Source organism: Amphiura filiformis, chromosome 8 (genome assembly GCF_039555335.1).
Source record: "Amphiura filiformis chromosome 8, Afil_fr2py, whole genome shotgun sequence".
NCBI lineage: Eukaryota > Metazoa > Echinodermata > Ophiuroidea > Amphilepidida > Amphiuridae > Amphiura > Amphiura filiformis.
The window spans coordinates 11566909-11583284 of record NC_092635.1 but is presented as its reverse complement, the minus strand read 5'-3'; the positions used below and the strand labels follow the sequence as shown (position 1 = coordinate 11583284).

At 36.2% G+C, this 16376-nt stretch overlaps 1 protein-coding gene across 1 annotated transcript in view; it reads left to right on the top strand.

The window, feature by feature from the left end:
- LOC140158617 (60S ribosomal export protein NMD3-like) overlaps nucleotides 1–15078 on the top strand; it is a 31167-nt gene extending 16089 nt beyond the window's left edge. The window contains exons 4-12 of the mRNA XM_072181780.1: nucleotides 173–382; nucleotides 605–774; nucleotides 1856–1952; nucleotides 2556–2673; nucleotides 3051–3202; nucleotides 8990–9151; nucleotides 10001–10140; nucleotides 10952–11022; nucleotides 12145–15078. Of these exons, the coding sequence (XP_072037881.1) occupies nucleotides 173–382; nucleotides 605–774; nucleotides 1856–1952; nucleotides 2556–2673; nucleotides 3051–3202; nucleotides 8990–9151; nucleotides 10001–10140; nucleotides 10952–11022; nucleotides 12145–12284 (1260 nt within the window). The 3' untranslated portion in view covers nucleotides 12285–15078. The remainder of the gene's footprint in view (nucleotides 1–172; nucleotides 383–604; nucleotides 775–1855; nucleotides 1953–2555; nucleotides 2674–3050; nucleotides 3203–8989; nucleotides 9152–10000; nucleotides 10141–10951; nucleotides 11023–12144) is intronic.
- The last annotated feature ends 1298 nt before the right edge of the window (nucleotides 15079–16376 follow it).

Here is a 16376-nt window from a genome sequence, read left to right as displayed (position 1 = left end):
ATGGAACCCCCGATCTTGGGACACTGTAGTTTTACATCGGGGACACCACAGTAATGGCGAAGACGGATAGGTGTATATGTTTCTTTCTGGTTTGTAAAAATTATGCCATGTAAGTTTAAATAACAAAAAAACACAATTACGGTATTACCATAACAATTTTTCCACCCTATAGGTGCGGTTGGTTGATGCAGGTTTTATTTGGACAGAGCCACACTCCAAACGTATCAAAGTCAAGTTGACAATTCAGAAGGAGGTGATGGGTGGTGCCATTTTGGAGCAAGTGTTTGTCGTTGAGTTTACTGTGCAGAACCAGATGTGTACAGATTGTCACAGGGTTGAGGCTAAAGATTTCTGGAAAGCTGTAGTACAACTCCGCCAGAAAGTAAGTGGGCATTTCTGTTGTCAACTCTTTGGTTATAAGCCACAAGGCATGTGCAGACAGAATATTATTTGTGATATGGGGACTATTATTGGGTTCACAATCCAGAGAGAGGTAATAAAATAACCAAAGTGCTCTCAATTTTAAAAGTCTCGTTAATTGTCATAAACATAAATTAAAAGCCTAAAGTCTCATCCTCAGTTGCATATGATTTGTCTCTTCTAGACTTCACACAAGAAGACATTCTACTACTTGGAGCAACTGATTCTAAAACACAATGTACACTCTAATACATTGAACATCAAACAACATGATGAAGGCTTGGATTTCTTCTACTCATGCATTGACCATGCACGCAAGATGGTGGACTTCCTCAGGACCGTAGTGCCTTGCAGGTGAGTGAAAACCATACAGCTGTGTCTTGATTTAGTGGACTTAGTAATAGTAAAATCTTGCAAATACTGATTGCATGAGCGTGCAATGGTAAAAAAAAAAAATATAGCACAATGTTAATTGCACAAACATAGGCGGCCAATATTTGTTTTATATAATGATACAAAACAAATTCTTTTCCAGCCGTTGAACTCATATCAAAGCCATTCTATATAATACAGCATAATTGCTTTGCATTATAAAAATAAAACATCACTCAAACCTTACTCTATTAGGGTAACCTAACTGGGTAGAAATATCACATCATAATCTCAAAATGTCAAAAATTTCACTGCAGTGAAATAACACTATTTTTATGTGTAAAAGTAGTACTTTTTCAGTGATTCATGAATATTTTTGACAAATAGGTAAGGGTAGCACTGGTATACCGCAATCATCCGTTAATCCTGTGAATCTTCATCACAACTTAAAATATACATCTAAACTGAGCTCAAAAAGAAACTTATAATTTTTCACAAGGTCATATCTTGAAATCCTGTCTATCAAAGTCTACCAAAATTACACACAGGTTTACTTCAATACTCTACTCTTAACGCATGTCAGTAACTAAGCAGTTATCCAACTGACACAACAGCAAAATGCACTGACATGGAACAGCTTCCTGGAACACATTCACAGCCCAGCCCTGTTTCATGAAAAAAGTGTATGAAAAGCAGGAAGCAGCACCGTTTTATCATCTGTGCAAGGATCTTGTGTGCATTCTCACAGATTTTTTGTGCTGGGTGCCAAATGTTGGGCTGTGAAAGTGGAGGAAGTCCAGGAAGCTGTCCCATGACAGTGCATTTTGCTGTTGTGTCAGTTGGACAACTGCTTGGTTATTGACATGTGTTTTGAGTAGAGTATTAAAGTAATCCTGTGTGTAATTTTGGTTCATTTTGATTGACAGTATTTTAAGATATGACCTTGTGATTCACGCGTTGTAAAATATTATAAGTTTCTTTTTGAGCTCAGTTTAGTTGGAGATAATTACATTTACATTGTAAAAGAATATTTTCATAAACAATGTTAACCTTTTATTTTCAGATACAAGACCTCCCAGCAGTTGCTCTCTCATGATGTACATAGTAACACATTCAACTACAAGCATACATTCTCTGTAGAAATTGTGCCTGTGTGTAAGGTAAGGAATTAATGGTTGAACATGAATTTCACATGCAATTTATAGCAGTGTGCTGACAAGTGAGGCACATATTTGATAGAAACTTCAAATGAATCTTTGAAGCAGTGATGTTTCAAAACATATTTTAAGATGATGTCCCAAGTTGTGATAGCCTCAAGCAGATCCATGGGTGCAGAGAAGAGAGAGGGGGGGGGGCATTCTCAAATCTACAAAATCCTATAAAATCAGCCATTTATGGGTACTACTTGATGTCTCTAATAAACGCCTGTTAGGATAAAATTAGCAAACCATGTAAAAAATAAGCGCCCACCCAAAATGACTTTGTTAAGCACCCTGGGCGCTTATTGGAATGAATACGGTATATGATGTCCCAATAGATATTAAAATTACAAATGGACAACAAATACTAGTTGACAAGTTCGAATATCTCTGGTTTTACGCTTTTAAATTTGCTACCAACATTTTTTATGTGGGGCCATCGGTTAATGTGTTGTCCGCCTCAAAGGTTACCTTTGGAATGTAATAAATATTCAAAGTTAACTGTAATAATTATATTAATCATATTTAATTTTTCAATTATTAATGAATTCTTCTGAATTTCAGGATGATGTAGTTTGCCTTCCCAAAAAGCTGGGCCATTCCCTTGGTAACATGGGTCAGATATGTGTATGTACTCGCGTGACAACAACTGCACAAGTCATGGATCCAAATACTTTACAAGGTAATGTGGATATATGTCAATCTGTTGTAATTGATGAGATACCAATACATGGTTAAGTTTTTACTATCCAAGACGGACTCAACCTACACAGTCAAGTGCAGTCAATCTACAAACACACTCTAGGAACCTCGGACATCCATGGTATCGGTACTTAGTATCCCACACTCATCCCAAAACCATATTTGGCAGTGTTCATTCAGTATCTTGTACATATACTCATAATCTTGAATGAGTAATATTGATAAAATATCAACTTGGGTGATTTAAAATTTATTTAAATTAATTGTTGATAAAATTATTAAACATTATCATGATGACAAGGTGAGTTCAATTGACATTAACATTTGTACTGTTTTACCTATTCTTGCTGTCAACAGTTGGTGAGATCTCAGGTCCTGCATTTTGGCGTAGTCCATTCCAAACAATCTGCGATTCAAAGCAATTAACAGAATACATAGTTCTACAAATAGAGAGACTTGAAGATAAAGATAGACGTCATGTAAAGGGAGAAGGAGCAAGGTCACAGAAGGTATCTTGATTTGATATTCACATTGAATCTACAATCCAGGGGGGGACTTGTATTTCAAGGTGGACACCATGCTCGGGTATAAAAACAAGTAAAAAGGGTTGTTTTTCAGCATTGGGCAAGTACAGCGCTGTACCTGTTTAGGGTGTCAAAAATGCCAAAATTCAGGAAAAAGGGTATACCTTTCCAAGCATGTGGTTCACTAATTCAATGTTGGACATCCAATTCCATGTGTTAGCAGCAAATCAGTGTGACTCTCCAATATTTAAAGATGTGGGCAGGGTGATTGGGATTCAGGCAGAATCTGTACTTAAAATACTTGTTTCCCTAAAGGCAGTCAAGCATGTTCCCCACCTCGGGAGGATATTGCAAACACGCCTAAGCAAACCGACACGTTTGGTTATTTTAGAGGCCAATTTATCGGTGTTAACACTCCAAGTGAGAGAGGGTCTAACCAAATGCCAAGATATTTAAAACAATTTACATTTTCGATGGGGTCGTTTTGATATAAACATTGAGAGACTCTTGGTCCTGCCTAATTTGTGTGAGTTGCAAACAACATGGATTTGGTTTTTGACATTCAAAGTGAGGTAGTTATTCTGCAACCATTTGGAAATATGTGACACGATCAAGGGAAATGAGTCGGATGTCGCTAATATTGATTTTGACATATTGGCAAAGAAAGTGTTTAAATTCTTTTGTTTTATATTGTTTTCTGCGATTGATAAATTGATGTTACTTCGCAAAAAGTCTTATCAACATGGGGTTTTCAGTTTCTGAAAGCTCTAAATGTCCTTTTAAGAAACATATGTAAAACTCATTTTCGACCAGGGTCGACATGTGACTCATTCCCCTTGATCATGTCACATATGATCCAGCTCTGAATTAAGAGTTCTATTAATCCCTTTGACTGATTTACCCTTTACAAAAATGGCTGTATCATCAGCATATAAATAGACCTTGGAATCAGTACTATATTAAATCTCTCATTATTATTAAGTCTCTCATTATTATTATTATTATTACTCTTAAGGTGGTTAGAGAGGTCATTTATATAAATTGTAAAAAGCAGGGGGCCAAAGATTGACCCCTGAGGGATGCCAAAATTTATGGGATCCTTGGTAGAGTAATGATCTCTCACCTTGGTTATTTGGAAACGATTATTTAAATACAATGAGAACCAGTCAAGTTCTACGCCATGCATTCCTACACTCTGAAGATTTTCAACAAGAACATTATGATAGACTGTGTCGAAGGCCTTTTTAAGGTCCAGAAAGACGGCACCTGTAAAATGACCTGAGCTCATATTATCAAGCAAATAATCAGAGACATTAACAAGACACGTTTGTGTGGAATGCTTTGGCCTAAATCCTGACTGGTTCGAAGACAAAATATTATTACTATCAACAAAGTTGTATAATTGGGTGTGAACAATTTTTTCAAAGATTTTCATGCAAGCAGGTATAACAGAGATTGATCTATAATTGCTAGTATTAAGGGGATCCCCCTCCTTGAAGATCGGTGACACACGACTTACTTTCCATGCAGAGGGAACCATACCGGTTGCCAGACTTGGGTTCATGATATAAGCCAGTGGTTTAGCCAGATATTCATAACCAACCTTGAGGAGTTTCGGGCTGATGTTATCAAGGCCAGTGGCCTTACCACCATCAAGGTTTCTGAGAAGTTTATAACATCCTCCTCAGTTATTCTGGAAAAACAGAACTGTCTAGCTTCCGATGATGCACCTATGCATGGATGATCCTCAAGGACTGGGTCAGCCTGGATGGCTTCAGCGAGCTCCTTGCCTATGTTGGCAAGCTGTTAAACTCATTGGCAATTATCTCACCATCATTAATTACTGCATCTTTGACCTTTAAGCTATTTATCGGTTTATGTTGAGAAGCAGGAATCACTGTCTTAATGGTTTTCCATAGTTTACGAGAATCTGTACCAGCTTCCCTAATTGAGGTCTCAAAATATTCCCTCTTTAGCTTGGTAGCTAAATTGATGACCTTATTTCGTATTGCTTTATAAGCTGCCCAATCATTCTCAGACTTAGTTTTATGAGCCTTGGATTTTAAGCTCTGAAGATCTTTAATACTCTTCATTAAACCAGGGAGGAGGTTTGTTTGGGATCTTGATCTGCTTAAGGTCGGATCGTCGGCTATCGTGTCATGCACCGAATCCCCTCAAAATTTCCTTAATTGTGCCCTATCCTGTAATAAATATCTTCCCCAAATTACAGATCGGGGCATCATTTAAATCTTTCTAAAAAAGCAAAAAACTAAATGTTAATTTTCACTAACTTAGCCGTCTCATTGATATTGCACAATAACAATAGTATCGTGTATGCATGAATAGAATATAATAACATTGCGTAGCGTAGCCGTAGTTTCATTGAACATTTTTGTCAAATTTTCTGGGAATTTTTTTTTAATGCTATGAGTTGTACAGTAGGAATATATGAAATTATCAGTGCTTTCTAGTGAGCGACACAATTCACACATTCATGTACAGCGGCCGGCTCTTGTCTTGTCATGTCACTTAAGCTGTGCAGCATTCCCTATATCACACACACACACACACACTGCTTGTATAAAATACGGAGCTATTTGGCTCCCAATTTCACTAGTTTACGTGCGCACAATTAACTTACCAGTCAATTTGGTAAATATCCAATACCTCAAAGTCATAAATGAAGTGGAGATATGCATGTTTCTATAACTGAACCATTATTATTTGGTTTTACATGTCTGGTAATTTCATGATTTCGCCAGACCTGTCCCATTGAACGCTGTAGAAACTACAACTAAAGGAGCCCACGCAGCGTCGGGCATCGCCTACAAATTTTTTCCAATTGCGATAACACGCATCATGAGTCACGAATAAGAAAACGGCAGCGAGCAAAATTACGGCAATATTATTGACTCCCGTTTTAGCGGAAAAAAGTTTTACAGAACTTTGAGGGCGTTATCTGAATAATGTTTCCCCACCTAGTGAAAGAATTAGACTTTGGTCAGAGACTTTTAAAGTAGCAGAGATTAATTGTTATAAATAGATCTTTCTTTACGAATGAAATTTGCCACCTGTTACATAATATTTGGACAATTATACACGCAAAAGTGTTTTCCGTGAAAAAAGCCTAAAACAGGGGAATTTCAGAATTATTGTCACAAAAATTGACTTAATGTAGCCTTTTTTTAAATTGAAAGTTAAACATAACAAGATTACCTAAATTCTCTCGCCAGCTTTTGTTACTTTTCAGCTTCTTTAAGCAGAAATAAATTTTTAATGACATCAATATTTTCACAGACTAGAAACACGTGCTATTACGTAATTAATGGACTTGGGCGAAAAAGCTGGCGAGAGATTTTAGATAATATTTATTTACAATTTTTCCAATAGTAAAAGTTGGAATCAGAGTTGAAGTTTTTGCTAGCAATAATTATTAGTCGTAAAATTAAGGTTAAACTAATTAATTGATATTCATTAATTGATGCAAATTAGCAGCTCAAATATTTTGTGGTTTCAAGCATTGGGATGTGTAGTTTACTCATAAAAATCAAGAGGTGTGCACCAGGAGGCAGAATATTTTTTATAATTTTTTCCTTGCCGACGTGTGGGAACCGAGTTTCCTACCTTAAAGGGTGCATGACTATCACAAACTGGAATAAAAAGGCCTTCAAAAATATTCCAAGCTAAATCCGGGTTATCCGAAACCTCAATTTTACCCCAGGGTATATGTTTTAGGTCATTTATGAATGCACTAGTATCAAAGGAACGATATGATCTTGCTTTTATATTGCGGAAAGGACCCTTCACAAGCTTCAGTGATTTTCTCAGAGCAAACACAAGCGAATGATCACTATATGGAAAAGTTATGACACCATTTTTAACAAACATTTCTGGACGAGAGGTCCAGATATGGTCAATACATGTTTCAGAATATTGAGTCACACGGGTTGGACTGGTAATAATTTGAGTTAATTGATATGTATACATGATAGACCGAAGCTTTTTCCATTCCCATTCATTAGGCTTTAACATGTCGCAATTGAAATCACCAAGACATAGGATTTAGGCAGGTGTTCTTGATGCCACACTAAGTTTGCTAATTTCACTGAGAACCAATTCCAGGTTCTCAAAATATTCATTGCAAACTGAAGATCCATACACGATGCCAATAAGGACCGGGCGGGTGTTAGGCAGGGTTAATTTCATCCATAGGGTTTCAACCTTATATGGCTTAGGTTGAGACAGATGAATCAAATTTGTCTCAAGCCTGTTATGAATGTAGAACGCCACACAACTGTACCCATCCGCACGGTCATTATGAGACATCGTGTAGTTGGGAATATGCACCTCAGAGTCGTCTATGCCATCATGTAACCACATTTCCGTGATGTCAATAATGTCAGGATCACTTTCGAGTACAATTAATTTAATTTTGTCTAATTGAAGAAGAGTGACTGAATATTTAAATTGATAATTCTTAAACCTTTAATAGATTTTAAGTTAGCAGCGATAGAAAAAGAGTTGTGAATTCCTGGTGTATGGACATCCGGTTCTTCATCAAAGTATCGAGGAAGTTCATGTAGCAAGCAGCGAGGGCATGTCCAGTTTGTGATATTTTGATAATCGGTTAGGGATAGTCTACCACAAGTTAGGGCATGGCAGGGTTTCATGCAAGTGTCACATAAAACATAGCGATGGTTCTTTGCTACTGGACGTTCACATGAAGCACATGGATTAGAAACAGGACCTGGATTTTCTTGAACATCATTGCTAAGAGTTACTTGTCTGTACGGATGATATGAGCTAGATGAATTTCCATAGTACGACATCGGTTGCTTTAAGAACCCCTAGTTTTAACAACAGTAACATTCCGCCTTGGCACTGGTGTAAATAGTAGGCCTACAGGTTCCTTGTTGAGTTCGTTCTGTGGCTCATCTGGTATCGCATTCACACATACGACATAGAAGCATAGTAGATGGAACAATAGACCATTGGTATGCATGATTAGAACTGTGATCACTCAACTATGCCTGTAATTCAGATTGAATGGAATTGTGTTCACTGGACCGTGACCTAGCTAGTTCACTCACTCACTGTGTTAAGTGGTGGGGGCTGCTTACATGGCATAAAAGCCCATTCGCTCCATTTTTCATAGGAATCATCGACAGAAATAGGCTTGGTGTTAAATTTGCCTTTTGCAAAATGGCGATGGGAATCTCAAATGTATTGTCATCCTTTGTCATACATGCCAGTGTATCTTCATTATCTTCTGCAGCAATAATTTCCACTTGTCCACTTTTTATGGTTACCTCTTCATCATTTTGTTTGACTGATGTCAATATTGTAGTTTGTAAGGAATTTAAACTCCTGGTATCAATTTCTAAATTTTAAATGCTAAGTTCGTCTCCTTCATCAATTTTCAGCATATTTTCCCCAAAGTTTAATTTGCATTGGTGTTTGAGTACTTCCATCGTGGATTTTGATGATCCGGAATGTCCACCCAGTTCCTTTTTTGATCTCTTGAATCTTAGTTCCCGCAACAGCTGAGCCAATGGCATATTTACCAGAAAGTCATAGGTTCCAGGCAATATGGAATGTCGCTGCTTGCATCATCAAATTTCTTGCTTTTAAGTTGTAAACAACAAAAGGCAAACTTGTACAAAAATACAGCCTATTTATTGATATCAATCCCAGCTATTCATCTTGAATCATAATACTAGTACTTAAAAGCTTTATCAAACATATACTTCTTACCTGTTTTTGTCCCCACAGCATTTGTTGTCAGATGTTTGGGTAATGCGTGCTCAGGATATGGGAGTAACTGATTCACAGTATCACTGTCGTACTCACCTTGGCCATATCTTGAAGGCTGGAGACTCTGTACTAGGCTTTGATATGGCATCTACCAATGTTAATGATGCTAACTTAGAAAAGGTAATTATAAATGATCATAATGATGGTATGTAGGATGCATGTGCTCCCTATATTATTTAGATACACAGTATTACTATTGTTGACACTTTTTTAGATCCCAAATTAAGATTTGATGTAGAATATCTAAAGTGAAAGCTGATAGGTCAAAATAGCAAGCTTTTGATTGTTGTCTGTGTAGAAATCGGCTGAATCAGTGGCAGAATGTGTAAAATCTAAACAATAAAATTTCAAAACTGAATTTTTGCACATAACTTGTGACAAGGGAATTGACATCTAAAGAATTGTAAATTAAGAGCAAATCAACCCTAGACCTTATATCCCATCATGTACTATTCTAGAGGCCCAATGGCAATGTGCAGTAGCTTAGCGTCATAGGGGCTTGGGGAGAGGATTGCCCATTAAATAAATGGCTTTGCCCCTCCAATCAGTTCCCCCCTATTCATGGTCGGTGACTTAGTGTCATAGGGGCATGGGGGAGGGGATTGCAAATAAATCGCCTGTGCCCCTCCAATCAAGCTTGCCCCCCCATTCATGTTGGTGAACCCCTACCCCACCCATAGAGTGAGTCATGCTACGATACTGGCAATATCTGTGCTGGCTTCAAATGTCGCCTTTCACAGACCATATTCAAAATCTGGTACCCTGAAGTAGTGAATGATGGTATTTAGGGGATAAAGCTTAATTGCAATGCAAAGACTCTAAAGCTTGCAAAAATAAAGGATTGTAAACAAAAAGATAAAAGGATTGTAATAGCAAGCAGTATCAAGTTGGCATATTTTTGGTTTCTACTATATCTTTTACCCAGTTGAGCTTGAATTTTGAAGTAATCACCATTGTTTTTGCCACCAGATAAACCCAGACAACCTTCCAGATGTAGTGTTGGTGAAGAAACACTACGGCGACAGAGTACGTAGACATCGTAAGAGGAATTGGAAACTCAAGGGTCTAAACAAGGATGATGCACGCATGGATACTGATAGTGCTGATGGGTAAGCATGCATATGGTTAATCACTGCTAAATGACATTGATTAGGTTTAGGGTAAAGGGTCTTGAAATTAGGGTGTTTCAGAATGCCTGAACCAATTAACAGGCATTAGAATACACATTCATGAAAAAATAAACTGAAAAAGCATGTAAATTGCATCAATTAGATTTTAAAGCACAAAGGGTTTGAAATTAGGTGTTTCAGATATTTTGTAGGTAAGGCGCACATAAAAATAACAGATATGGAAATAGGAGTATAAAATGACCAGTAGGTACCAGTTGTAGTTCTACTAATTCATGGCATATTGGATTGCCTAGGGGAAAGTAGCCCATATTTGCAAGACTATACTTGCCATCAAGGTGAATAAACCTACTCATGTTACCCTCTGGCCATGGTCTGGCCTGCTGTCAGATCTTACCCAGGGAAAGATAACATACCAATATTCCCCTTTAACAGGCATAAAAATACGCATTCATGAAAAAGTGTTGAAATAAAAACTGGAAAAGCATGTAAAATTAGAAAAACACCTGAACATGGCCGGGAAATAAATAAAATTGCATCACAAATCATCCAGACTTTTGACTGGAATTCTCATGCATGAATTAAGGTGAAACCTCAATTTTGATGTCAGATGTGCCATATTGGATGTGGTATTGAACCCATTTGTCAAATATGGTCACATTAATTGAACTTTGACAAATTGTCCCACAAAGTGATATTGAAGAAAACTAATGCAAATTTAAGCTTGTCAACATTTTCTAGTGAAAGTTTGTTAGTGTTTTGTAAACTAAAGATGTCATTTCAATACTTTCAGTGATTACATTGGCTTCTTGGAGGATTTGGAAGAAGACACAGAATATAGAAGAAACATTAACATTTACAGAGGTAAGATTATTTTGGATGTGTTATTGACACATTGAAACGCTTTGTAAGTCACAATTTATTTGATTAGACTTGTATTATCCCATGTATTCTCTCTCGTGTGACACAGCTCCTTGAAGGGTGTGCCCAGTCCTTTTGGGGATGTCCATGAAAGTCCATGGTTTCGTGGCTTGTGTCCTTTCGCAGTTCATCTTAATTGAGCAATATAGACGGTTTATGGATAAAAAAAATCAGGTCCTACTCATCGGACAAAGGTTGTTGGTGCACCTCAAAATATTTCAATTGAAGTGGTGCTGAAAACTACAATATTTTGTGACAGTACAATCGCATATTGATATGATGTAAATTGTTAGGTGTTAGCAAATTCCAAAATTGGAAGTTAAAGATTATAAATTTAAAAACAATCTGTGTACACATTATACTGAAGTTTCCTTCTGTAACACAGGTCTTGTGGGTGTGTACTGGTAGACCCGGGTCACATTTACAATCATAGGTTCTATTTCAAAATGGATGCCCATAACCAAGTGTAATCACTCGAATATGAAATTGCTATGGATTCACATTGGTAAAATTTTTGTCACTGTGGAATTTTGATATAAAATTGGATCGATTGATTGAGCCCATATTTGTTGGTCAAGCTATGAGTTTTAAAATATTGGACGAGACGTAACCGAGTACAATGTTTTAAAACTCATAGTGAGTTCAATAAATATTGGGTGTAAAGCATTGTGTTTTGGATCAAATATTTCACCACACTTTCATCAAAACATAATGAGCATACAGGGTTGTCCACACTTTTACTAATTAGGGGCCAATGGTAGGCTATAGATATAACACTAATGGTTAAAATAGTGATGTTACACCATTTATTGGCAAATATTTAGGGTATTAAATAAGGACACCTCTGTTGTCTTTTTTTGCCATCAATGATTCAAAAAGTGATGTTACACCAATTTAGGGGCGAAATATTAGGATAATAAATGTGTACAGGTACGCCATTAAACATAGCAACCCAGCTTCAATCATTTACGCCATTAAGGGTCTGTTAAGAGGGTTAAATAAGTATCATGGATAGCACTTTTGTATCCAAATAACTTTGTATTATGTGTAATGTTGTTGTTGCAGACAAGAACAAGGTGCCTGTTGAGCAGAGTGATACAGAGGAGGAAGATGCACCTAAGATAAGTCTTCAAGAGATGTTAGATGATCTCCATCTTACTGATGATGAGACTGGGTTAGATGAGCAAGGAGCAGCAGCTATCTAAATGGTATACGGGACAAGAATTGACAAAATTTGTGTGGACTTGAATCACATTTTGCATGCTTAAAGGAGGATTTCGTGATCCTAGCATCCTCTTTTTATGACATTTATCAATAGATATCCACGAAAAAAGCTTATTCCCAAAATGTCAGTTGATTCCGATTTTGCATTAGCAAGTTATGCATGATTATGTGTATTATACTGCTCCATAGGCCACTGTTGTAATTTCGTTCTGGTATACCAGAACGAAATTCAAATTTGACAATATTTTTGCTAAACGAATTAATCTGCAAGAAATTTTTGGTACATAAACATTATGTAGCCAGAGGTTTCCAGTGGTAAAATCTCAACTTTTTTGGAGAAAAGTGGGGGGATTAGGCTAGCTGTGGATCACAAAATGCCCTTTTAAAACATGACATGATATTGATCCACTTAAGTTGATTTTGGTGATTTTGAAAATAGAATTGTTCACAATCCATTGGAATCCTGTATATCTAGCATGCTTAGTTGTTTTTACAACATTTTGATATGCATGAATGGATCAGATCATGTCATAACTTAATTACCGTAAAAACTTGATAATTAGCATAGTATGTGCTTACTATCGAGCGCTTTTGAAACATGCAAACATGAAGAGCCCCATCCACAAAAGTGTAAAGGGTTTTGAGCAAATCATTGTTACACATACGAACAAGTAAACCTGCAAACTTGTGTCTCAACCCCATTAGCTCAGTTGGTAAAGTGCTGGACTTTGGTACAATTGCATGTTTTCAAAAGCGCTCGGTAGTTTTTATGGTATTTCATTTTGTGGATATAAATAATAAAGCCATACACACACTATTGAATTTAATTGAATTCACTTAAATGGATCATTTGTTTTTGCAGACCTGATTTTATTTGACTGATATAATACATTATGAATTATTTCCATTATTGGAGGACACTCTGCTGTCATGATGCTTTCTATGATAATTACCCAACTTGTGAATTTTGAGAATGCAGAACAAAACAAAAAAATGGTTAAAATTTTCTCAATCAATATTAATTGAGTTTTTGCACCCCTTTTCTTTTTGGCCTGTTTCTTGTGATAAACCTTTAGACACTGGTGATATTTTCTGCTATGGAAATCACATATGAAATGTTAACACTTTTAATTATGTTTAAACTGGCATGAATCTTAAATAATGTAAAAGTTTCAAACAAGATATTTGCTATTGAAATTGAAATGTGTAATGGATTTCTGTGAGAAGTATTGAAAACAACTAATATCAATTATTGTAAAATTAATTTTCAGAATAATCATGAGATCCATGAAGGAATTTGAAATGTGAATATTGTAGCTGAAAATATTAAAATGTGGTTGTATCTTAAGCTTAGTCTGCGGGACACAGACTCAGCTGTTATAGCATTTGGATGTAATAGATGTAATATGATATATATAGTTTGATCAGCTCGTAATCGGCGGGTATCATTAGGTTTTTACCATTACACCGAAAAATAGACCCAAGCTAAGAGTGATATACCGTATTGTTTGTAATAAACGCCCTGGGGGCGTTGCATTTTTCCAAAAGGGGGGCGTTTATTGGAAGTGAATTGTCAGTGATAAAAGCTTAAAAATTGTGTTCAATTTCCCGATGGTGCTCCTATTAAAAGGAGGGATTTACACTATACATGATGGTGGCGCCCAAGGAAAATGATATTTTCGTGGGGAATACAAGAAAATTACACCTGTAAGTGCATGGAATTAGTGAAATTCTACCATAATTAGGCAATGAAATGGATGGGAGTTGAGTCATAATAGGTTTTGTTCATTCAATTTAGCGATCGTGACTGACATGACTGATGCAAGTTTTAAGCTTACCTACACTACACGATATGTCATGGAAATGTTCGCATTTTTGTCAATTTTAAACAGAAACATTGGAGGGGGGCGTTTATTACAAACAATACGGTAGTTGGCCTGTATGGTCTATAATGTGTTGAGGAAAGTAAAGTATAGGACTTGAATGAATAATTTGTGAAGTTTCTGGTGAGATGTCACAAGGATATTCTTGAAATAGAATATATTGATATTAATCCGTGATGATATGAGGCCCGCCGGTTACGAGCTGATCAAACTATATATGATAACATAAACATTTGAACTTGACTGGGTGTACCCCCTGGCTCCAACAATTTGGTATCTTCACAAATGCTTTATCTCAATGAGTGTCTATAATGTACAAGTATTACATACACATGCAGCTGTATTCAATTTTCCAAACGTAAACTAACATATTTATGAAAAAATAAAGAAATCTGGATATATTTGTCACATAAACGAAATATTCAACATCTGATGTCAATGTATAAGATGTCATCAAGAAAAAAGCAGTTTTTATCTTAATTTATATTTTTGAGGCAACTGACATGTTTTATTGCAATGGATCACATTAGTTAAGTCAAATATTGAGTGAGCTGAAATAGTGATATTGGCTTATTATTTTGTTGGGCCAACTTGCAAAGTTATTCCATGCTTAGCAAGTTTTACGAAGGCTATATTGCTGGTGGTAGCTTCATTTTACTGCTATTTTTTACTGCATTATTACACAAAGTTCATGCCTTATGCTGTCCACACAGTTTTGTAATGAGTGTGTATAGGAGTGGCAAGGGCCTGGTTACACCCTCAGTATCATATATTTAATCAAATGTTTTATTTGGATAGTAAAGGAAATTAAAATATTATATTTTATGAAATATATCAATATCAGTTTACCTTTAAAAATATAGACCACTTTACATCATTGTTTATCAACAAAGGCGAGGGACTGGTGTATCGATATGATTGAATGAACCGCTACACTGTTCAATGGCTTTCTTGTACTATATGAAATGTGGTGGGCTATTTAAAATGCACGTGCCCTGAGCAAACTATGATGTGTATGCACACTGCAGGGCAAATAATAATTGAAATTGCCATGATTCGCACACATACTGCCAGGCAATGACATCAAATGTCAAGTGGTCTATAAGAAATTATTTATCTTTTCTTTGGTTTTGAGAATTCAACACAACTAAGTAACTATTACCGTACTGACGCGAGTATAGTCCAACCTTCGAGTAGAGTCCCACCCCCAAATTTTCGAAAAATTTCAAAAATTAAAAAAAAAAAAATTTTACGCATACGTATTTTGAAATCATTAATAGAGTATGACATGATTTTTTTTTTTTTTAATTCGAGTATAGTCCCACCCCCCAATTTTGAAAAATGTTAACCCAAAAACGGGGTAGGACTATACTTGCGTCAGTACGGTAATTTAAATGTTTAATTGCAAGAAATAATAAAAGCATATATGTTTCATGTGTATGTATCTTTGCATGAAAAATAAAGGCACATTTAATCTACATAATGGATTTGAATGCAGTATCTTGTTTGTCATTGTGGTCTGTACACGGAAAATCACAATCCTGATTCATAGCAGCCGATTCACAATGCTACCTACCACTTTCAGATTATACATGATATTATTCTGATACCCTCACCAAAAGTGAACAACTAAACCGACTGGACTATACAAACAATACCAACACTTCGAAAATTCTAGAAAATCTATTATTTTCTGAATTCAGATTTTAAACTGAAAGCAAATTAACCACTGTCATAACATAACCCCTTTGGACAACTCGAGTAAATCATGTAGTTGCACTACAATGATTAGGGGTGAAGGACTACTGAACAATGTTTTCAACAACAAACATTACAGTATCAAAGTTCATCATTGAAACTTGCGGATATTTTACAAAATCATGACGCATGATGTACATGTAGCAAAGATATTCCCCATGCCATCATGTACAAAATATTTACCTGTCTGCTTGATGTATCAAAGTCTGAGATATTCCCCATGCCATCATGTACAAAATATTTACCTGTCTGCTTGAGGTAGCAAAGTCTGAGATATTCCCCATGCCATCATGTACAAAATATTTACCTGTCTGCTTGATGTATCAAAGTCTGAGATATTCCCCATGCCATCATGTACAAAATATTTACATGTCTGCTTGATGGAAATATGGTACAAAAGGACAAAAAGTTCATCTTTTGAGTTCAAGCAAA